Source organism: Mus caroli, unplaced genomic scaffold (assembly GCF_978045245.1).
Source record: "Mus caroli unplaced genomic scaffold, Mus_caroli_1 scaffold_7, whole genome shotgun sequence".
NCBI lineage: Eukaryota > Metazoa > Chordata > Mammalia > Rodentia > Muridae > Mus > Mus caroli.
The window spans coordinates 40,332,883-40,357,594 of record NW_028227262.1 but is presented as its reverse complement, the minus strand read 5'-3'; the positions used below and the strand labels follow the sequence as shown (position 1 = coordinate 40,357,594).

Below are 24,712 nucleotides of genomic sequence, written 5' to 3'. Positions count from 1 at the left end.
ACAGAGAAAGTAATTTTAGAAAGTGAATTACATTCATTACGTTGGATTGCATGATGCTTCTGAGACATCATTCTAAAGGTTCTAACATACCCTATGCCCGGAGTCTTGTCTTCATCAGTCACCTTCTCCTTTATAGCTGGAAGACATTGGTTTGTAGAAAAAGTGGGGAGGAGAGCTTAATTTTACAATTCTCATGGGAAGTGATTTCATCCCCCTGAGGACATTTGGCCAACTCCTGCAGGAGTGGAGTGCAATTGACAACTATGGTTGAAAGCCCAAGGATGATGCTTGCTTAGCACCTCTTCTAGTCTTCTAGATTGCTGTATCAAAATGCCTGAGATTGGCTAGCACAGGAGATAGAAGGTTTATTTGGCTCATGATTCTAGTGTTTGTAAGGGCTCAATATCCTCTGCAGAACTGGCACTTGGAAGGGCAAGAGAGCAGGAGACTGGAGAAGAGCCAGCCTCCCTCTGTAACAGCCTTCCTTGAGTGAACTAATTGAATCTACCAGATTTGATTCACTCCCAAAAGATAACATTCAACTGTTTGGTGAATGGAGACTGGAGCCCTAGATTAGCTCCGTTTCTCACTGCTTTAACAAAATCCCTGACAAAGGAACTTCAAGAAGGAAAGGTTTGTTTTGGCCCATGCTTGACGGTTGCAGTCCATCATGTTGGTATAGGCGTGTCATCAGGATAAAAAGACGTCAGGACAGAACCAGGGAGTAGACAGATGCATGCTGCTGCTTAGCTCATTTCCTCCGTTTTGAATCTCAACCTGTAGGATGGTGCCACCCACATCTAGGGTAGGTCTTTTCCCTCCACAATTAAGCATTTCTGGAAACACCCTCATAGGCACATCCAGGGGCGTGTTTCCATGGTGATTCTGAATCCACTTGACAGTAAAGATTAACTATCAGAAGCCCCATGACCTCACCACAACCTTTACACTAGCAGCCAAGATTCTACATTGAGATTCTTTGGGAGATAACCATCTCTAAAGCCTGGCAGCATCCTTTAGTACAAAGCAGTCCTCACCTCTAAGGAATTATAAATGGTGCCCAAAATACATATAGCATTGAGCAACTCTGTTCTTCAAAGCACACCGTTTGTATGTTAGAATCATTTGTAGCATCTTCTTGAGACTTTGTGATTAGGCCCCAACATCTGAGGCAGGACTGTACTAAACCTTTGTGGTAGGAGAATTTTGACAGTCATTCTTCTTGGCAGATATTTTGAATTTTTGAAAGGTGCTTTAGTAGTGGCTGTGTTTGCTAGGCTAAAACTAATGTGTAAGCACATGAAGCATAGGTCATGAAAGAAAGTAAGAAAACAGTTTTCATCTTCAGGGCAGACACGATGTCTGTAAAGTGAGCCCCAATGTAATAGTTTCTGTTTAGCTAGGCATAGAGTTAGGGTTAGGTTCACAGAGGGTAGGTATTAATACGTGCAAATGTCAAATGTGGTACTGTGCAAACTGCATATCTACATGTAGGAAAATTAAACTAGGTCCCTGTCTCTCACCTTTCAGTTCAAAATGAATTAACAACCTTAATATAACATCAGAAACTCTAAAACTGTCAGAGGGGAACACTTGAAGTTATAAGTAGAGGCAAGGCATTTCTCGAAGTGACCCCAGTAGTTCGGGAGATTATCCCAAGTATTGACAAATGGGATTGCATGGAATTAAACAGCTTTGGCACAGTAGAAGAAGTGATAGAGTCAAGAGACGAGCGTACAGGCTGTGGGAAAATCTTTGCGAGCTATGCACATGACATGTACAGTTGGAGATCAATACCTAGAATATATAACAAAGTAAAAAGTTTAAATCCTTGAAAAATGTTCATCCAGTCAATAAATGGGCAAATGAATTGAACAGGCATCAAAGGAAGACATATGAAACATATGTACATAAAAAAGTTCAACCTTCATAGCCAGAAGGAAAAACTACATTTAAACTATATTTGGATTCCCCCTCACCCTGGTCAGAATGTCGATCAAGAAAGCAAATGACAAACGTTGGTGAGGATGTGGGGGAAAGGAGCCCTTATTTACCACTGGTGGGAATGTAACTTCTGCAGCAATCGCTATGGAAATCAGGCTAGAGGTTCCTTCAAGAGCTAAAAATAGGACTACCCGGTGATTCAGCTCTTCCACTCCTGGGTGCATACCTAAAGGGATCTAAGCCAGCATGCCACCAAGATGCTTGGGGACATGGATTGTGATGTGCTGGTTACAGTGGATCAGATACGGAACCAGCATAGAGGTTCAACCCTAGATGAACAGATAGAGAAAGAGCGGTGCACATACTAGTGAGAGTGCAGTACGTCTCAGGAAAAGGGGTGGGTCTATCTGCAGGTTGGTGTGATAAGCAAAAATCACGTTTTCTTTATGTGTAGGATCCATATTTAAATCTATCTGTCCATGTGACATGAAAGTAGGAAGGGGTTGCTTGGGAGAAGAAAACAGTGAAATGGGAAGAAAGAATGACGAAGTTGAACAAAGTCCAGTGATCTGTTTGTCTTTAAATATCTCAGTCAGGCTGATGAGTTTGAGTGCTGAATAAAAATGCTATTTTCTGAATGGTGAGGGCATGGCCCCACACCCACCTGACAGGAGCTGTCTTGGAGTGCTGGGTGGAGCACAGTCCTGGGTTGGTCCAGGTTAGGTTCTCATCGCCTCTCTAGTAGCAAGCAGGAAAGAAAGGAATAGCAAAGTATACATGGGCAGGCATCCTTGTTCTCTTCCTGTGGAGAGGCAAAGCCATCTGTGGCAGCTCTGCTCCGCTGGCCCTGCAGCTGTATACTCTGTGTACACAGGTGTTAAGGAAAGATTGGTTCCTTTTCTATTTCTAGTCCGTACCCACTGCACAGATGAGGAAATCATCTGTGGGGCTACTGGCCTGGCTCCCGAGCAACTGACTCCTCTGGCTTCTCTTTCTTTGTGTATTACACAGTGATCTTCCTTCCGTGCCAGAGGCTTGTACCTGCCAAGCTTAGCCGAGGCTTTCTCTAGATGGCTTTTGCATCTCGGCTTGCTTTTGTATCCCTGTGTCCCTGTGATCCAGACACTCTTCAGGCTTCCCATGATGCCTGCAACCAGGTTTTACTGACTTTAAGTGAAAGGCACATCACATTGCTGGGGCAGAAACAGCCTACTTTCCTTTTGTGTAGTGAAAAAAATGTACTTTTCCAGGAGACTCTGGGAAGGACCAGCCCGGTAACTTATGTAACTCCTTTCATGCCAGGCTGCCTTAAGCCTTCCAAAGCCCTTTGGTGGCTATAAGCTGGCGTGGCTAGGGCTGCAGGTTTTGAAACACCAGGCCTGGAGCAGTGAGATCTCTTTGCTTTTGACTCTGAGAGGTGAAGTGAGTTCAATACAGCAAGTTTTCACCCCAAAGTCTACAGTGTTGTTTATGTCACAAATGTGACTTTTCTCGCTCTACCCCCGACTCTCCATGTGTCCATGTGTTAGATTCTTTTTATTGGATAGATCCATTCAGCATTCCTTTTTCCCCCCCACATGCTTCTGTCATTCCCTTTATGTTGAATTACAGCTTCAAAACAAAACAAAACAAAACAAAACAAACAAACAAAAACCTCCTTGAACCTAGTGAATTCTTTGGGTTTGGTTAGAAAGTGTAAGCTTGAAAATAAATTTCAAAGGTGGTTTTAAAGACTTTCTATTGAACAAAGAGTAAAACCTGGAGACTGGAGAACAGTTGGACATGCAGCACCGACCTTCAGCAGTGATGAGCCAGCACCTTGCTTCATGGACTTGATTAACATGATATCATTTCCAGACATTGTGTTATTTGATTTGAGAGGACATTTCCAAGTTGCTTCCAATTCCAGCTGTTGGGGTAGAATTGGCAACCCAGGAAAGCCGTCCTGTGCTCTGTTGCAGCCCCCCTGGGCCAATAGGGATCAGGCCTGAAAAACTGCATTGCCTGAGTTAGTCTGCGTTGGTGACACAGACAACTGAAGCCATAGGGGAAGTTGGTGATGTCATCTCTCTCGCTTTCTCCTCCCCTTCCCACTCCCAACCCTGAACCCTGACCAAACAAAGCATATTTTTCTAGCGATAGAAATCAGACACTTTTGACCTTTTTCAAGAAGGGAAATTTTGTTTTTCTTCTTCCTTTTCCTTATCAGCAAGATCTTCCTTTTCATGAAACCATAAAAAGAAACTCATTGTTTGAGTCTTTTTAAATACATGTATGTATATATACGTCCATCTATGTACACATATGTATGTACAGACATTAAATGTATCACTGATTAAATTTTACTTACTCATTTCATTCCCATGCTTGAATGTACTGAAAATTACTGTTTCCCTAAAAAGCATCTGATCTCTCCAAACACCACCATCCCACTCCCCAACAGGGGTGACCACTGTTTTGATATTGTCAGGAATGTCATATAAATGGGGCCACTCTGTGTCAGCAGACTCGTTTTGTTATCACTGCCTTGTGACCTTTCACTCAAAGTAAAATAATATTTGTGAAACCTGCCCCTGCTGTTTTTGTGTGACACTGACTTGCTTTTTAGGGCAGCATGGCCTCCCCGCATCTCGGTGTTGCGTGACTGTGCCGTTTGCCTGCCCACTGTGTCATAGCAATGGTATTTAATTGACTCATCACTGTGTTAGGATCTGTTCAGAGGACATCAAGTGAAGTAGCTGATTTCATTTTGAAAGTTAACTTGAGATCTAGCTCTTGTGGCTATTCCCTGTGGAGATAAGAAACTTAAATATGTAGATAATTTCCCCCAAATTATACAAAATATATGCGGTGGAGCACACTATACCCCTGAACATTGGAGGATGCGCACAGATCTTCACTTCTTCTTAATTACAGGGCATTGAATGGAAGCTTCTATATGACTAGAGAGGGCTTTGCAATCTCCAAGGGATGCTTGAAGGGGGAAGACAGGAAGACTGGGAAAAGTTTAGTTTCTGGAGAAGATTGATCAGGCAGTGAGCAGCAGAGACAGGTAGAGCCTGTCTCTGTGGGTACCTGAACAACAAACAGCAACAACAACAGCAACAGCAACAGCAACAACAACAGCAACAACAGTTGGCATTCTCTTTGGTGTCAGTGTAAGTTTTGAGAGTGAAAAATGTTTTGTCATTTTCAAGTCACCTAGAACTCTCCATTGCAAACAATAAAAATGACTAACACCGGCTGAAAAGTAAGACTCTTGCCTACCCTGAACATTCTGTGTAGAGGCTGGAGGAAGTCAGCACTGAGTACAGTGAAGTTGTGATGTTTCTGCCAGATTTGTGATACGAACCCTGTGGTCCTATGACTCCATCCCTACTCTGTCTTGAAGGGACTCTGTGCTGCCCTTGGCCATGTGACCTTGCTACTTAAGGTGCTCTTTAGTAGGGCACCGGATGTCCTTGCAGACGTCTCCTCAGGTGTAGAGGCCAGGATGCAGCATCTAACTACACAGGTGTAGGCAGGTATCTATGTTCTGCTGGTGAGTAGAGTTGGGTAGAGTTGCTGTTTCAGCTGATTGGTAGCTGCCATTCTCTGGACCAGTGCCAATCTAAATGAAGTAATCTGTGTAAAAAACTGAATTCTCAGCTAGAGGCCAGATAAGAAGTTCTTTCTTGTACTTCCAGTTCCAGAAGATGTATGAAAGATTGTCCTATCACAGGGAAGGTGAGAAAAGGTGACCCTACATGTATCATCTTAAGTTTTCTATTTGGAGAAGACATCTGGGTGTCTCAAATGGAAAAGCAGTAACTTGTTGTCTTTTGTCTCCTAATGACAATGTTTATTCCTTTTGCAGACAGGTAATACCAGGTTTGCTTGGCACTTCAGTTGGAAAATGTCACTTAACTTCAAAGGCTTCGGCCACAGCTTGGGAAGTGTGATTAGAGTTCAGTAGACAAAACAGTGTCTAACCAGCTTCAGCTTACAGTGACCTGGAGTTCAGTAAGCAATGACTTGCTTACTGAAAGGCGTTTGTTAGACATAGGAGTAAGTTTGCGAACTGTTTTTTGAGGGTGCCCTTTGATCTTGCCCGTCTTCCCACTGATTTATTTGCCGCATGTTTACTGGATGCATGAGCAGCAGACTCATCGGGAAGACCAACCCTCCTCTCTGTACTAATTGTGTAGTAAGTTTGGGATAAGATGGTTCTTAAGTATGTGGTATTTTGCATTTCTTTTTCATTGATACTTTAGTGGTAAGAAATTATCCTGGTGAGGAACTGACACTCATAACACCCACCCCCTTCTGAAACTTATTCTGCTGGTTTTTATCTTTTCAGAAAAAAAGGGGGGGTATAAATGATCAGCAGATGTTGTTTGTTTCTTAGTTGTGACTCTCTCTCTTGATAAAAGTCCATTTATATATACTGGGTCAATGAAGAGTTTTTATTTTTACATTTTGTGAGTATATGTGTGTAAAAGGGTGTGTGTGTGTGCCCACAGAATTCAGAAGTTGATGTCAAATGTCTTTTCTCAGTTGTTCTTCAATTTATTGTTGTTGTTGTTGGGACACAGTCTCTCACCAAACCAGATACTCACCGTTTGGGATAGGGTAGCTGACTAGCAAACTCTAGGAATGCACCTTCTTCATGCTCCTGACACCATAGCCTGCTCCCATCCCCTGTTTCTGGGATTGCAGGCTCAGGCTGCTGTATCTGATAGTACATAGGTGCTAGATGTCCTAACTCAAATCCTCATGCACATGCAGCAGTCACTTTACCAGCAGAGTCAGTTTTCCAGCCCTTTAAACAGTGGTAGCTTGTTGGGTGCTTATCTTGTTGGTCACACAAGTCCTTGTAACAGAAACTGTAGGCAGGCACTGAGGGAGCGGGCACTGCTTCTCCCAAGGGTCAGCTCAGCACTGTTGTAGCTGCTGTGCCTCATGAGATCACTGATAATGCCTGTAAGCATTGGGTTGCTTCCCAGCTAATGTACTGAGAGCTGTACTGTACTCTTTGCTGCTCCCTAGATCATGTCCTATACAGACACTTGTCAGGTAAAGTAAAATCCCAGGACAGAGTGAACAACTCAGTACCTCTCCTGATCTCTGCGGGTACCTGTACTCGCATGCTTGTACCTCCACACAGATAGATATATTCAGAAAATGTCTTCTCCTCCTTCGGGTAGAGCGTATCCAGTAACTTCCTAACTAGTGGGAGACTTGGCTCTCAAGCCTTCTTGGTTATTTAGTACAGTCAGAATCCTCGGTTGAGAATCATTATAAGTCAGTAGTTTGATGTCAGTGTTTTGTCGGAATGGAATCCCAGGATAGTTCATATAAAATGTTTGATGGTATTGTTGTTGTTGTTGTTAATGTTATTGTTTGAGAGTTGATGGCTCTCCCACTTCTACTAAAAGACTCAACTATCTTCTCCTTTTCCCCATTAATCTAAAAAATTCTAGATACTAACCATATGTAGGGATGTGGTGAGGTTTTTCCCACACTAGAAAGTCTTCGCCACTTCCAGGATGTTTTCTGTGATGATTTCTGCACTCTCAGTGTCTTGTTCTGAAATCCTAGGGTGTCAGAGCTGTGGGTTTTATCTGCCAGTTCCTTTTCTCTTCGTCCTCTCTGCTTTTACTTTTGGAGAAAGTCTCTTAACCTAGTTCCCAAAACTTTCTGTGTTTAAAAACTGCATTGTCATTGTATGCCAAGTTCCTGATTTTAAATTCCTTTCCTTTGTCACAGGGTAAGGCCTCATGCATATTTAAGACGATAAATCCCAGTCTTACCTGTGAGGAGGCTGACTGTGGTTGCTTGCTCCCAATCATTCCTTGTATTCTCTGTGCCCTCAGTTGCATTTCTCAGTTGTCAGATACCTCTGTGTAGCATCAGGAAGTAATTCTATGTCTGCTGATCTTGGTTGTCTGTGTAGATAAGGTGGGAAGAGGGGAACCAGAGGGAGCTAATTGAGTAGCCTGTAGATTTGGGAGCACATGAGTTGGTAGGGCTTATGAATGGTTACTTTCACTCTCAAATTATTAAATAGCAAGCCACCTTTCTCATTAGAGACTACAGGTAAGGCATCTCTCTGGAGCATTACATGTCTCCTCAGAAGGAGCCTCAGGTCTAAGGTCAGCATACATTTCCAGTAAAGGATGAGACAGGAAATGTTTTTTAAAGTAATAAAGTAACATATTTACTTCTTTGCTACCTCATTTATTTATTGAGAGTGTGAAGGTCAGAGGATAATGCCCAGGAGTTGAATCTCTCCTACTCACTCTAACCCTTACCTGGGTTTTAGGCTTTGGACTCAGGTCAACAGATTTGTATGGCAAATGCCTTTACCCACTTAGCCTTCTTGACAACCTTGAGACAGGAAATGTTTTATGCTTTGCAGTTTAGTAGGCAGAACTCAGAATATTATATAACAAGAGAACAAATGTTCCTAAAATGTTTTTATTGGTGAGAGTCATTCATCTTCTCTATGAACATTGAAATTTGAATTTGGCATAATTTTATGTTATAAACTACCATATATTTTGTTTCCAGTTATGTGAAAACGTGAAACCCTTCTTAGCTTGTGAGCCATACACAGATGAGCTGAAATTGATCACAGTTGGCCCAGGAATCCATGATTGGCATTTCCTGTTCTAGATTCCCACCTGAGAAGAAGGCCCTGGCTATGAGCGCCTGTGTATCTCACCGTACACCCCTTGTGCATTTGTATTTGGTTCATTTATTTCTACTTCCATCTCTTACTCCTTCACCGTAGTTGGTGTTCAGGGTTTCTGAGCCTCTGTGCCTACCCCCACCTGCCAGCCCACCTCATAGATAACACCTTCCCCCAGGAAAGCCTGGGTTGTCCTTAGTACGTGTGCATAGTGCACCTGGTGCTTAGTGGTGGTGCCCCGCAAGATCTAATGGCCTTTTCAGACCTAACTTGTACCATGCCCCATGTCTGCAGCCTCCAGTTCCTGAGCCTTGCTGGAGTTTTACAAACTCACTCTGCTGCCTCTTGTTTTCCTCTGCAGCAACACAGGCTTCATTTCACTCCATCTGTCTACTTCTACCCTCCTCGTCTTTCCATCTTCATTGTAAGTTGGGAAGATAAATTTTAGTTTCATGGAAGATGATATTGAATTTAAATTTTCCTTCATTTTTTTTCCCTGGAGGTGGAAAGTAAAGTGCTTTATTCTGTCTGTATGAAAATCGTTAATCAAGGTCAAGGTTCTGCAAATCTCACGTCAATGTATTTTCTTAATTTCAATAGAGAGACTGTGATGTCCCTAGTTCCTGATGGGTAGCTGGAGTGGAATTTTGAATCCTGACTTCCTTGCCTTCCCCTCCTTTCATCGTTCCTCTGTGCCTTTGCCTGCTGACAGCCTTAGGTTGCTGTTTGGCATTCACCGTATTCTAGTTGCTGGTTGACCTGCTTGTCACTTAGCGTTTCCACTTGGATATTGTATGAGCATCCCAATCTTGATGTAGTCCAAATAAAATCCTTGGTTTCTCCTCCTCTCCTGAATACTTGCTCCTTCCTGCCTAATTTCTGCTTTCTCACTAGGCTCCATGGTGTGTAAGAACTCTGCCTTAGGAGCTGGAGATGATATGCCTAGTGTTTAAGAGTGCATCCATGGTGCATAAGAACTCTTCCTTAGGAGCTGGAGATATGCCTAGTGTTTAAGAGTGCATATTACTCTTGCAGAGAAGCCATGTTTGGCTCCTACCACCCATACCTGGCTGCTCATACCCACCTATGACTCCCGGAGACCTGATGTTCTCTTCTGGCCATCTCAGGCACTTGCATACACAGACACACCCACACACGGGCCACACAAGTGCACATAATGAAAACTAGCAATTGAAAAATAAACTTAAAAAAAAAAGAAAAGGGGCTGGTGAGATGGCTCAGTGGGTAAGAGCACCCGACTGCTCTTCCGAAGGTCCAGAGTTCAAATCCCAGCAACCACATGGTGGCTCACAACCATCCGTAATGAGATCTGACGCCCTCTTCTGGTGTGTCTGAAGATAGCTACAGTGTACTTACATATAATAATAAATAAATAAATCTAAAAAAAAAAAGATTTATTTAAAAAAAAAAGAAAAGAAAGTTCCCATGTAACTGTAAGCAGACCAAGCTCTTCTCTCTTTGCTTAAGACTCTCGGTGGCTTCCCACTGCTCTTCCAAGACTCAGATGCCCCAGACCCCAGGCCTCCAGTACCCTGCACACTATAGCAGCTTCTGCTTGCTTCTAGAGCCAAAGCTCCTATAACTTATTGTTGTCCTCTATGTGTCAGCCACTTGTTTTCATTCTCTGTGTGTGTGTGTTTTTTACATGCTCTGAGTGTGTGGGTACTCCTGAATCCACATTTTCTACCAGTCCAACTGGGGTTTATAGGCATGCCTAGCTATGTTGCCTTTAAATAAAGGTACTGGAGAGTCTAACTCAGGCCTTCATTCCTGCACAGCAAATGTTCCTACCCACGGAGACATCACCCCAGGTACCCCCTTTCCTGTTCTTTTAATGTTGTAAACATCATTTCCCCTCCCAGTCCAGGGTCTATGTATTTTCCATGCCTTCTGCTTGGAACTCATTTCCCCCAGACTGTCTCCTCCTGCCCTAATGGCTTTTCTCACGGTTGTGACAAAGTACCAAACAGGAACAATTTAGAAAAAGGCAGGCTTTATTTTGACTCCTGTTTGAGGTACAGCCTATCATGGTGAGGAAGGTGTGGTGGTGGGTGGTCATTGTTGCACCAGCAGCCAGGAAACAGAGGATTCTATCTATTGACCTGTCCTAGACACACCCAGAGCTTTGTCTCCAAGGAGACTCTATCAAGTTAGCATTAGCGATTGCCCATCACATTCCCTTTCTGCCTTTCGGGTCTACCTTTTAGATGCCCTAGTTCTGGAGATACTTTTCTGATGGCCTTTGGGAATCTCTGCCTCTCCATGCATCCTGCTTGGGTCCAAAGGCAGTTCTGACCTCTAATCCCTGCCCCCACTGTACCAGTCACATAGCAAAGACTAATAGGCAAGCCACTGATTTGCTAAACATCACATGTTAATTGCTTCATCTAATTTCCAAGCACTGTGAGCTTGCTGTGATTTAACTTGTCTGTTTGACTAGTTTGCCTCTGTCACTGATTGTGATTTAAGAAGCTGCTGTGTCTAGTTCTATTTTCAGTACCCAGTACCTGCACATAGCAAGCACATCACTAAACAGTAATTAGTTTTGTCAGTGTACATCTAGAAGCTCAGAGCTTGGAATGCCTTCAGACAACCCCTAGCCATTGTTTCTAGAGCCCAGGATTAGAGCATGCTGGGATTACTATTCCATCACCTTGGTTGAACAGCTAGTTGCTCCCCACCCCACCCCCACCCCCAGTCCCTGGCCCTTAGGGACCTAGCCTTGGGGGAGCGTGGGTGCTGTGGAGACCAAGGGCTCCCACCTTTACCTTTTGATGTAGTCTCTGAGGTTTACACTATTTTCTTCCCTTCCATTTGATTCCACTTGGCTAGGGGCATGTCTGTGGTTTCTTGCACTCTCATTTTTCTCTTAAGTGTGCCCCCCACGTCCTTCCTGCATGGTGACCACATTACACAGTTCATCATCCCTCCACCAGCTTGAGTGCACTCAAGCCATGGAAGATTCCGACTCCCTTTTTCTCTGGTTCACCCAGTCCTAAGACATTTAACCAACTCCTCAGTGCCGCTGAGTTCTCTCCTAACCCATTGTGGCATATGCTAATGCTTCAGAATATCCCTAAGTAATTTCTTTTGAAAGCTTAATTTAGTTTATTCCTCAAAAGCCTAAAATAACACCTATCATGTAAAATTTTCTTTGTGGCATATTCTTGGAGTGAGACCAAACCACAGTGTGAGTGGGTGTACATGTACGTGTGCGTGTGTGTATACACATATATACATACAAACATGCTTCCCTCCCCTCCTTGTAGATTGTATGTATTATGTATTCTACCACCTAGTGTCCTGTATCTGAGTGGTTCTATACTTAGCATGGTGTTGGGACCCAGCAGAACTCTAATTTCACTCTGCTGTGCCATCCACAGAGCAAAGGGCACCATGGAGCCTTGGAATTGCAAAATTCCAGAAGGGTACTTTAACATTATATTTGAATGCTTAATTTAATTTTCACTTTGGATCTGTTGCTAGGCAACCAGGAAGACAGGGCAAAATCAGCAAGGCTAATTTGGTTCTGTTACTAGTGTGTTAGCATGTCTTATATTTACATTGACAGTTGGTTGTAAATACACTTGAGCCAATGCAGTGCTACATTTCATCCAAGTGAGGCAGGCAGGTTCCATCATGAAGTGCTTAAGTTCCTGCTCTCACCCTTAGGTGAGGTTACCTGAGTTTTGAGCTTGTGTGGTAGAGCCTGCTGGTTTGCTAAGTGCCTTGGCCCCAGCACACACGGTATAAAATGGTACTTCCCATTGCTTTCTATCCCTTCACACCATGAGTTCAGTCTGCTCCTCACATCAACTTCAGTCCAGTTGTTTGTTGCTGTTGCTTTGTTTTTGGCAATGTATAGTGCCAAGCTATTGGCCTGTGAAATACGTTAGAGGTTTAAAGAAAGTAGGCCACTTAATTATCTTTATCTTAGTATTAATGGAAATCGAAAACGTTAGTCACATCGGTCCTTATATGTTATATGTAAGTCATGTGTTAAAATTTAGTGCTGCTAATTAGACTCTGTGACATCAAAACCAAACAAACACAAACAAAGCAGAGCGGGGATGATGGGAGCGGTGGGCGTGGCTGGAAAGATGGCTCAGCAGTTGCCAGCACTTGCTGCTCTTTCAGGGCCCTAAGCTTGATTCCTTGATTCCAGGCATTCATGTTGGGTTGTAAATTTTAGCTACAGAGGATCCTAGAACCTCTTCTGTCTTCTGTGGACACCTACACATATATACAAACACACGTGCATAAACATATAGACACACGTAAAATCTTTCTGTGTTAAAAGGACATGAAGCTGGGGTGTGGCTATTGGGGAAGATCTGAGAGGAATTGGGGGATCGGTGAATATGATCAACTTTATTACATTCATGTATGAAATTCTCAACGAATACAAAAAAATCAGTGCTGGTGACATATTTCTGATATTTATTTATTTATTTAAATGATAGGTTAGCTGGACTTGGTGCTGAGGTAGGAGAGTCACTGAGGATGTAGCTGCATCCCATGGTAGAATGCTTCCGAGACATGTCTCAGAGAAGGGGCTGAGGTGCTACCTGGATTCTGTGAAGAAGATAAGACATTTAGTCCTGATCAGTGGTGTGCTTATTCAGGCGGTGGATGGAGAGTTTTCACACGTCTTGCTGGTAGAAAAAACCATCTCTCAAAATGATGTCATCACTTTCCATTGATTATGTAAATGGCCGTGCCTTATCCCTTTTATAATCAGCATAGAAAGCAGCGGCCACATTTTCAACATGTTTCTTGCCATGTTTTGCTCTCTAAAGACCTCTCATATGTCAGGAAAGTGGCTGCCATATGTAATGAAGATTACTTTCAGCAGACAAGTCAGATTCTTGGTCAAGGGGAGTCTCAACATTCCCAGGTTTACCTTGTGACTAACTGTCTGGGACTGTATAGAAATGCTGAGTTGATGAGAATGTCAAATGGAGCAGGTTCCTTTTTGCTTCTATGATTAAAATTTTTTTCTTGGTGATATAGAGTATGTGCAAGTGTAGTATGCAGAGGGAACTCATTGAATCTCAGCAAAGATTCATTGGAGAAAGTCTGAGAGAGTCTGTCTTAATGAGCAGAGAGAAATAAGTGGTTTATCGATTCTGATGGACTTTAAAGGGTGTGGTTCTTCCCAATTGGGACTTTGCTCTAGAAGAAAGAGCCGTCTGAAGTAGAGGAAGGTCCGAGGGGTTATAAGTTGCTCATAGCTATGTGCTGCCTGGCTTGATTAGAGTGACTAGGAAACAAAGCATTGGCAATCACACAGACACGTCGACCTCAGGGATTGATTGGTCTGGGCTTTCAGAAGGAAAGCTGCAGCATCCAGGAAGCTCAGCTTCTTTCTTATATACAGTTGGACAGGGAGGTGAGCTTATTGCATAAAGGTAAACGAGTTGGCAGAGCTGGCAGCGTACAGTGAAGTTGAGGAGGTGGCAGGCATAGCTAATCTCAGCATGAGTAGTCTCTGCAGGGGAGCAGTTTTGAGGCTGTAAGCATTGGGGACGGGTGATGCTGCTGTGAACATTTTCTATACACATTGTCAACATTCACACTCGATCAAAAGGAAGTGTTTCCATCCCTTTGGGCCTTTCTCAAGTCATTTACCTTGACATGACTGTGCCTCTGTTAGCAATGCACAGTCACTCAGGACTCAGCTTGATCCCCATAGGACAGTGTGTGAAGGTTTCTTGCTTTGAGGTAATTCATTATTTAAGGTAATGTGTCGGGTTCATTGGAGAAGGTCTAAGAGAGTCTGTCTTAATGAGCAGATAGGAATAGGTGATTTATCGATTCTGATGTACTTTAAGGGTGTGGTTTTTCCCAATTGGGCATTTGCTCTAAGTTTATTAATTTTGCTTTTTCTATCATACTATTTGAGTATCCAGTATGTCAAAATGAGTTTCAGGGTTATTGGTATTTTCCTAAGGAAATTATTTCTTAACTTTTCTTGTTATTCTGGTAGCTATTTTCAGTTGCATGTTCTACTGCTCAGCTCTACCCCACTCCCAGCCCTTTGGACTTTTTTTGTATAGCCCTCTTGAAATAATTGTATGTTTAAAAAATTACATCTACGTGTTACTGATCTTAAATATGTACATTATAAAGCAAGCAGAACTATAGAAACTAATGAGAAAGATGAAGATAAAACAGTAAAGTAGTGCCTGGTTAATCAAAGCAGCCACATAGTTGTCTTATACCTTAGCACAGCCGGTGGGCTTGTCTTAGTTCCTCTTCTAGTCATTGTTGTAATGGAATAACTGAGAGAAACTGTTTAAGGAGGAAGGAGTTTCCTTTGCTTTTTATTTCAAAGAGTGTCTGCCCATCAGTCAGGGAGGGTGTGATGCCCGGGCTGAGGTGGCTGTGGCTTGCGGTGAATCCCATCTACATCTCAGCAGATGCTCAAGAAGCAGGATGAGTCTGAAACAGTAGAAGGCCTATCCCTAGTGGTCTGCATCTACCACCTAGGCCACTTGTTCAAAGGTTCCGTGACGTCCCCACCCCCAAGACAGTGCCACCTGCTAGGACCAAATGTTCAATGTGAATTTGTTCCTGATCATCATCACTCAGGTCATTACCACTGCTTTGGGGTAAGATTTGTCATCAGAACGTAGGACAACATGGGCGGCTTTATGATTTTTACCTTCTGGATGGCTTTGACTCAGAGATGACCAGATCATTATCTTTTACTTTGGAGTGGCTGACAAGAAGAATAAGAGTTGGGTCATGTCTGCCTCTTTCTTGTTCACTCAGTTGCTTAGCTACTATAGTCACTTCATCTGTTTCTTTGCAGAAATCCTGACGCCTCTTGTCCATGCTGTATAAGACAATGTAATAAAATCACAGAAACCCAGGCTTATTAACTGGAAGCAATTAGGATGCACTCTCACAGGGGGCAAGGGCACATTTATTGGTCTCAATCTAAATTTTGCTGTTTTTGAAATTTTTGTGTAAGTCGTCTTGCACATGACTCTTGAAAGACCTCTGCTCTAGGAGGTATTTTCAAGTAAGCTAGATATGGGCTATTAGTTTCACATTAAAAAATATCAGTAAGACAAAAGATCCTTCCATTGTATATAGTGGGGCATCTTTGGCCTTAGAATTATCTACCGTGAATGGACAGTGGTAATTCTAGAGAAAGGTTAACAGCACTGGATTGTGACACGTGATACCAGCTTTGCCATTAACTGCCTTGGTGACAACTTGCCTTTCTGTAAACATCTGTAGCTTCACGTGATAATGAAAATTTAAGACCCAAGTTTGTGAAAATATGTGTAGTATATTGTAACACCTTAGTAAAACTGGAAAGCTTTTTTTTCCCCCATAGGCTAACTATATATGCCTGCCCAGTAACACTCTTTGCCTTTTGTTTCCCTTCTAGACTGCCTCTTTAAGCTATGTCCTATGAATCGATACTCCGCACAGAAACAGTTTTGGAAAGCTGCTAAGCCCGGGGCCAACAGCACTACAGATGCCGTGCTGCTCAACAAATTGCATGTAAGTATGGAGGTGGCGTGTAGGTGATGGGGGTGTCGTGAGTGGTCACCTGAATGGTGGCTGACGGTGGGAAAGGGATGGTTAGTTCAGCCTCTGACACTCTCTGCTGGCTTTTAAAATTCATCATCATCATCATCATCATCATCATCAGTAGCGTGTGTTTTGCTTATGTATACATTTGTGCACTGTGTGTGCGCGGTGCCCAGAAGAGGGCTTTGGATCCCTTTGAACTGGAGTACCATATGGTTGTTAGCTGGGAATCCAACTCAGATCCTCAATGTGAGCAGCCATTGCTCTCACCTGCAGAGCAATCTCTCCAGTCTCCTTGCTTTCTTAAAAAATTCTAAGGAGAGATGGACTACAGCCATGTTGAGATTTTTGCAGGGAGGCAGCACTCCCCCCCCACCACCACCAACTTTCCAGGGGTGGCTTGAGGCAAAATGGTGGCTAGAATTGAATCTTGGTTCTGCCACTCATTGACTGTGAACTTGATCAAATGATCCAGCTCTGTCTATAGACACCTAAAATGGAAACAGTGGTCATGTCCACCTTAAAAGGAAGTTGTGAGAATCACACTAAAGGGTACATAGATGTCTTTTGAACACCACCAGGCATGTAATTAATCACTTTTGTCCGTTCCTTAATAAATTTGGATCATTATCGTTATATTCACCATATTAATTGGCATGTAAGAGAAGTGCTCTCTGCACTGCTAATGTCTTGTATGACCACAGCAGGTCTCGGAGCCTCTCTGAGATGGTCATCCTATAAAACTATGAGGCAATTCTTCTGGTGCCTGACACCTGGAGATTGAGCTGTGTAGAAGCTCTCCGAGATGCACAGAAGGGGGATCCTGCCACAGAGCCACTGTAACATTATTGCATTACTGAATACTCCGGTCCTCTTACTGTTTTGTTTTTCTCCGTGTCACTTGTCTGTCTTCTTAGAATATAAATTGCACGAGGGCAGGTGCTTGTATCACTTTGGGTTCGTGCTGAAGTCCCTCATGTCTATAGCCAGGATTCACAGACCCTAGGTACTCAGGAAGTAGGTAGGAGAAGCATGCCCCTTGGTGCTTAGTCATAACGTGAAGATGGTCCCTGGGCCCTGGGGGAGCTCAAAAAGTCCCCAGGCTCAGCCTGCTGTGTTTCCACTTAGGTGTGGCAGTATCATAACCATCTGTATTTGATGAGGTTGAAGTTAGGAGAAGAGACTTCTTTACTTAGCATATAATGCCTCAATAAAAATTCTGTGTTCAGGCAACATCTACTGGTGCAGGGACCAAACCCCTACCAGCTCATACTGAGGCCAGCGTGAAACACAAGAGTCACTCCCACTGCTGCAGACTCTTTCTTATGTGTGTGGTTATTTGTGCCTGGGCTCTAAACTTCTCTCGTTAGCTACTGCTGTGCAGCCCTCTTATGACAGTAGATTTATTCACTTTCTTTTACTGAGCTCCTCGCACTCATGACCTTCACACTCAGATCATCCTATTTGGATAATCTTTCTGCAGGGCATTCTTCAACTGAGATCTTCACATTCCTCTCCGTGGTTTCACTGGCCTCCCAGCAGAGTGTTCTCTACACACTCATCATAGAGATATTGCCTGCGTTTTCCACTTTAGCTTCCTGCTTATGTCTTTCTCGGTGCTGATTATAGTCTGCAATTATGTGTAATAAGTTCCTTAATTATTTGTCACTCATTAAAATGGAAGCCGTATAAGGACAGGGGCATTGCCTCTCTTGTGCATGCTTGTTACTAGCTTCTCTCATGGTATCTGGAATAGAAGAGGCACTTGAGAATTACTGGCTGACTGAGCATTGTACTAAGTACCAGAGGTAGAATTGTGTCAGAGCCTTAACCTTTAGGAGTTTCCTTGCTGCTGCTGCTGCTGCTGCTGCTGCTTCCCCTTCCCCTTCCCCTTCCCCTTCCCCTTCCCCTTCCCCTTCCCCTTCCCCTTCCCCTTCCCCTTCCCCTTCCCCTTCCCCTTCCCCTTCCCCTTCCCCTTCCCCTTCCCCTTCCCCTTCCCCTTCCTCCTCTTCCTCTTCCTCTTCCTCTTCCTCTTCCTCTTCTTCAACATGATTTTAAAATTCTCAACTCTTAATATTCAACAAACAGAATAATTATTTTAAGATATATTTCATTGCTTTGCCTCCCTTTTCATTTCTGATTTTATTAATTTTGATACTGTCACTGTGCCCTCCGGTTAGTTTGGCTAAGGGTTTATCTAGTTGATTTTCTCAAAGAGCCAGCTCCTAGTTCTGTTGATTCTTTGTATATTTCTTTTTGTTTCTATTTGGTCAATTTCAGCCCTGAGTTTGATTATTTCCTGCAGGCTTCTCCTCTTGGGTGTATTTGCTTCTTTTTGTTCTAGAGCTTTCAAGTGTGCTGTCAAGCTGCTTAGTGTAAGCTCTCTTCAGTTTCTTTTTGGAGGCACTTTTAGCTATGAGTTTTTGTCTTACAACTGCTTTCATTATATCCCATAAGTTATGGTATGATATGTCTTCATTTTCATTAAATTCTAAAAAGTCTTTAATTTTTCTTTATTTTTTCCTTGGCCAAGTTATCATTGAGTAGAGTATTGTTCAACTTCCACATATATCTGTGCTTTCCTTTTTTTTTTTTTTTTTTGTATTTAAGACCAGCCTTAGTCTGTGGTGATCTGATAGAGTGTACAGGATTATTTCAATCTTCTGGTATCTGTTGAGGCCTGTTTTGTGACCAATTATATGGTCAAGTTTGGAGAAAGTATCATGAGGTGCTGAGAAGAAGATATATTCTTTTGCTTTAGGATGAAATATTCTATAAATATCTGTTACATCTATTTGTTTCATAACTTCTGTTGGTTTCACTATGTCTCTGTTTAGTTTCTGTTTCCATGATCTGTCCATTGCTGAGAGTAGGGTATTGAAGTCTCCCACTATTATTGTGTGGGGCGTGAGCTTTGGTAAAGTGTCTTTTATGAACGTGGATGTCCTTGCATTTGGAGCATAGATGTTCAGAATTGAGAGTTCATCTTGGTAGATTTTTTGTTTGACAGTTATGGAGTGTCCTTCCTTATCTTTTTTGATAACTTTTGGTTGGAAGTTGATTTTATTTGATATTAGAATGGCTATTCCAGCTTGTTTCTTGGAACCATTTGCTTGGAAAATCATATTCCAACCTTTTACTATGAGGTGGTGTCTGTCTTTGTCACTGAGGTGTGTTTCCTGTATGCAACAAAATGCTGGGTCTGTTTACATAGCTAGTCTTTTAGTCTATGTCTTTTTTAGGGGGAATTGAGTCCATTGATGTTAAGAGATATTAAGGAAAAGTGATTGTTACTTCCTGTTATTTTTATTGTTAGAGGTAGAATAATGTTTGTGTGGCTATCTGCTTTTGAGTTTGTTGAAAGATTACTTTTTTTCCCCCTATGGCCTAGTTTCACTCCTTGTGTTGGTGTTTTCCATCTATTTTCCTTTGTAGTGCTGGATTTATGGAAAGATATTGTGTAAATTTGGTTTTGTCATGGAATATCTTGGTTTCTCTGTCTATGGTCATTCAGAGTTTTGTTGGTATAGTAGCCTGGGCTGGCATTTGTGTTCTCTTAGGGTCTGTATGATATCTGCCCAGGATCTTCTAGCTTTCATAGTCTCTGTTGAGAAGTCTGGTGTAATTCTGATAGGTCTGCCTTTATATGTTACTTGACCTTTTTCCCTTACTGCTTTTAACATTCTTTCTTTGTTTAGTGCATATAGTATTTTGATTATTATGTGACAGGAGGAATTTCTTTTCTGGTCCAGTCTATTTGAAGTTCTGTAGGCTTGTATGTTCATGGGCATCTCTGTCTTTAGGTTAGGGAAGTTTTCTTGTATAATTTTGTTGAAGATATTTACTGGCCCTTTTAGTTTGGAATCTTTGCTTTCTTCTATACCTATTATCCTTAGGTATGGTCTTCTCATTTTGCTTTTTGGATTTTCTTTGATTGTTGTGTCAATGTTTTCCTCTTTCTTTCTTTCTTTCTTTCTTTCTTTCTTTCTTTTCTTTTCTTTTCTTTTCTTTTCTGACAGGGTTTCTCTGTATAGCCCTGGCTGTCCTGGAACTCACTTTGTAGACCAGGCTGGTCTCGAACTCAGAAATCCTCCTGAGTGCTGGGATTAAAGGCATGCACCACCACGCCAGGCTATGTGTCAACATTTTCTATGGTATCTTTTGCACCTGAGATTCTCTCTTCTTTCTCTTGTGTTCTATTGGTGATGTTTGCATCTATGACTCCTGATCTCTTTCCTAGGTTTTCTAACTCCAGGATTGTCTCACTTTGTGATTTCCTTATTGTTTCTATTTCCAGTTTTAGATCTTGGATGGTTTTGTTCATTTCCTTTCCCCATTTGGTTGTGTTTTCCTTTAATTCTTTAAGGGATTTTTGTGTTTCCTCCTTAAGGGCTTCCAGCAGTTTACCTGTGTTCTCCTCTATTTCTTTAAGGGAGTTATTTATGTCCTTCTTAAAGCCCTCTATTACCATCATGAGAAGTGAATTTAAATCTGAATTTTGCTTTTCTGGTGTAATAGTGTATCCAGGACTTGCTATATTGGGAAAAATGGGTTTTGATAATGTCAAGAAACCCTGGTTTCTGTTACTTATGTTCTTATGCTTGCCTCTTGCTATCTGATTATCTCTAGTGCTATATCTGACTGGAGCCTGTCCTTCCTGTGATTCTGGCTGTATTTGAACTTCTCAGAATTCAGCTGTCTGTGTGATTCTGAGGTCCTGTGATCCTGAGATCCTGGATGTGTCACAGCTCCTGGGAGTCAAGCTGCCTCTGGGACCCTGAGATCCTGGTGTGACCAAGCTCCTGGGATCCTTTGGTCCTGGGCATGTTAGGGGGCCTGGTAGTGGAGCTTCTTCTGGGTGTTGTGGGACTGGCTGTGGAGTTAGTGCCCAAGGTCTGCTCAGAGCACCAGGACCGCACTGGGACCAGACCGGAAGGCGCCTAGAATGTTTTCAACCCCTGAAATTTACTGCTGAATAAGCTCACCCTTTCTGGGCTCTTACTGGTTGATTCAACTCAGCAGTTTTGACTAAAACTCTTCTTCAAGCTGACTGATTCAATCTGACTTCTCTCTAGGCCTTTCCTAAATTTGTTCTGCTTGGCCTCAAACTGACTCTGGCAATCTGTTCTAATCTTCTGGCTCCTCATTTTCTGGCTCATTTTATCTTCTCCTGTGTTTAGCTTGTTCTCTTTTCAACCTGTCTCTATAAAACTCTCCTGATAAATCTGCCTCCTCTGTTTCTGCACTGCTATCTAAAGATGCTTTCTTTCCTTCTCTCTCTTTTAGAGAGTTGGCCATATCCTATTCTGTCAAATCTTTCTCTGATTCATCACTTTGTCTGCCACTCAATTAGACTGCTGCTGCGGTGGCGGCTTCTTCTTCTTTTTCTTCTTCTTCTTCTTCTTCTTCTTCTTCTTCTTCTTCTTCTTCTTCTTCTTCTTCTTCTTCTTCTTCTTCTTCTTCCTCTTCCTCTTCCTCTTCTTCCTCCTCCTCCTCCTCCTCCTCCCTCCCCCTTTTGTTTTTTGAGACAGGGTTTCTCTTTGTAGCCCTGTCTATCCTGTAACTCATTTTTAGACCTAGGTGGCCTCAAACTCAGAAATCTGCTTGCCTCTGCCTCCCTAGTGCTCAGATTAAAGGCTTGTACCACCACTGCCCGGCTTACACTTCAGCTCCTTATGACTAAAGAATAAAGAGATAATGTTGCCTTACAGTTCATAAAGAGGCAATACAGAGCAACATATCCTTTACTGTGTAAGAGAGTGTGGTGCAATGATCAGGGAAAGCTTCCTGGAGGAAGAGGGAGATAACATGTAACATGTCTGAGATATTTCCCAGAATTACAGAGCAGAAGAACAGAAGCAAAGACCCGGAGTGGGGGTGGGGGGAGGGTCAAGATTATGTAAAGACTGAAAGAATTATGTCATTTTTACAGAACTCATCACATTGGGCGTAGTCTCCACTGGCCCATTGCTACCTCTTCATAGAAAATACTGTAGTTTTCCAAATATGGGATGGCTTCCTAAATATCAGTTTTTTAAAACAGATGACAAAGGAGATAGAAAGGGAAATGATACGTTATATAATAAATTACACACTTAAGTTAACGTGTAGTGATAGCTTCTCTGGGAGATGAGAAGCCTCCCAGGCTTGTGGGACCTAACTGACACAGGTAGGTAGTACTTGCCATGTGGGAAGCCTGGCGTCTGTTATGGGACTTTCATGATGACCGGCAGCTCTTGGTTCTGTTATGAAGACCGTACAGTGCACTTTGCTGTATTCAACAGTACCTGCAGTACTTGTAAATACATATTGGTGATAGTACTAATGAGGCACACAGAATTATGCCTTTTCCTGAGGTATTAAGTGGAGTAGGGTCCAGGGTTCTGAAAGGTGCAGGTGCATTTTAATTAAGGTGAATGTCTAGGGAGCCATGAGATTGTGTAGGATGAAATGGCCACTTGTTGCACAGGACTGAGCCAGGCATCTCATGAGGACCAGTCTGTCTGTCCACTGAATGTCACTTGCTGTGCTCCACCTCCTCTAATCGTGCCAGTCAGAAGCACCCCACAACCCCCAAGCCTATGATGGGCACATGGGCTTCTGGTTGAAGGGATGGAAAAGGTCTTTCCATTCTCCTTCCTCCTAGGGTGCAGATGCCTGGGGCAGTATCTTTGTGGATGCCCTAGGTGTCTTTAGTTGTCTTACTTTCACAAATCTGGTATGAAGGTCACCCCATCAGTGAGATCTTAGCAATACATCTCAAACTCTTTCTTCTCCTGTACTTTTTACCGTAGGGGTTCAGGTTCATAGTTCTCTTAACCAGCGTGGAGCCTACAAGAATAAAGGGGGCCTCCAGAGCAGTGCTGCTCTTGGGGTTCCTGCTCCTGCAGGTCTGGAGGGGCGCGGCACCACCTCCCTGCTGTGCTGGGTGGGAAGGTGCTTTGAGAGCTGCACATGGCTACCGCCTTGACAAGTGAAGATGGAAATCTATGCTTCTGTGTGTAATGCTTCCATTTTCAAACTGTGCTGGCAGCTAATTAAGTTAAGGCTTACGGAATAAGCTCCACAGCAACGCAGAATAATGGCTGGGCTAAAGCCAGATGTGAGTCTTTAGTGTCATTTGCAACCTGTGATCGATGCATTTTTCCATCAGCACTTCCTTTTGATGTTCCATCCTACAACTACATGAACAAAATGCACCATTTTTGTTTTTAAAAGTCTATTCTTAAAGGTGATTAAGAATGTTCAACTAACTCTCTCTCTCTCTCTCTCTCTCTCTCTCTCTCTCTCTCTGTGTGTGTGTGTGTGTGTGTGTGTGTGTATGTATGAGAGAGAGGGAGAGAGAGAGGGACAGAGACAGAGTAAGAAACACTAAAGACAAGAGACAGAGAAAGATGTGGGAGATGTATTATGGCTATATGCTATTTATGTTTTTGAAGTAAAAGGGAAAACAGTTCCCAGCCCTGATCTGAGATGACTGGCATGGCTTTGCTGTCCTGAGTGATTGAGATGACTGGCATGGCCTTGCTGTCTTGAGTGACCTGAGATGACTGGCATGGCCTTGCTGTCTTGGCAATGGCTGCCCTTGACTTTGTATGGCTCATACTTTCTTATTAAGTTGGAGTTTCTCCCCCTTATCCCAAAAATCTTCTACCCCCTTTGGTGCAGTTATTAAAATGTGGTATTTTGGTCAGTGCCTTCCTTGCCTTTGGGGGCTTGTGGCTGGTCTCTAGTGGGTTTTCATTTTTATTTTGGTCAATTACCGGGCAGCACCCGAGAGTCGGAGGTCAGGTTATTTTTAATTAATGCCATTTAAGGAATTTGTTGTCTAGACCACTCAACGTCCTTGTGACAGGGGTAAGCAATTTGCACAGCCCTCTGAAGGAGAATGACATCTAGTGGCTGCTTACTGTGTGCTCCCTGCTCCAACAGAAGCTGGTTTTTGACTCTTTAGGTACCAATTTCCCAGAAGTCTTTTGGCCAACTGAGTTAACTTTACCTTCATATCACATTAGTTATAAAGGCTCTAGTAATGTTTTCTGAGAGTAGTTTGCCCATAACCTTGAAATGCGTGTGGGCCTGGTTTGGATTTTGAGAATTGAGCATGTCATTAAGCTATTTGACCTAAGCTAAGCAGAGGAATGAGAGGTCTATATTGTTTTCTTCCAAGCCTAGGAGTAGCTGTTTTTCTGGATCTTTAACTCAGTTTGCTATTGTGTCATTGAGAGCTCAGTGACCTTACCTTTATGACCTTTCAGTACCGATTTAATAATGCTTGCTTTATTTCTGAAATAAAATAATAGGTGACTATATCAGAGTTGACCTTGATCTTGTTTAGAGCACATGATAATGTCAGCAGCCCAGAAACTGTCGGATGGAATACTTTGTCCTTAGAAATTAAAAATGGTCCCTACCCCACTGTGTAAGGGAAAGGAATAGTAGGTGTTAATCTTGGCAAGATCTTGAAAGAAAATATAAAAAATTTACTTACCTGGCTTTAAAAAAAATCTCCAAGTCACTTGC

General features: G+C 42.7%; 1 protein-coding gene across 15 annotated transcripts in view; it reads left to right on the top strand.

Moving 5' to 3' along the window:
- Window positions 1-24,712, top strand: part of Itpr1 (inositol 1,4,5-trisphosphate receptor type 1) — a 338,511-nt gene that overhangs the window by 104,310 nt on the left and 209,489 nt on the right. For all 15 annotated transcript variants that reach the window (XM_029478979.2, XM_029478989.2, XM_029478987.2 and 12 more), the window contains exon 5: window positions 16,044-16,159. In XM_029478979.2, the coding sequence (XP_029334839.1) occupies window positions 16,044-16,159 (116 nt within the window). The remainder of the gene's footprint in view (window positions 1-16,043; window positions 16,160-24,712) is intronic.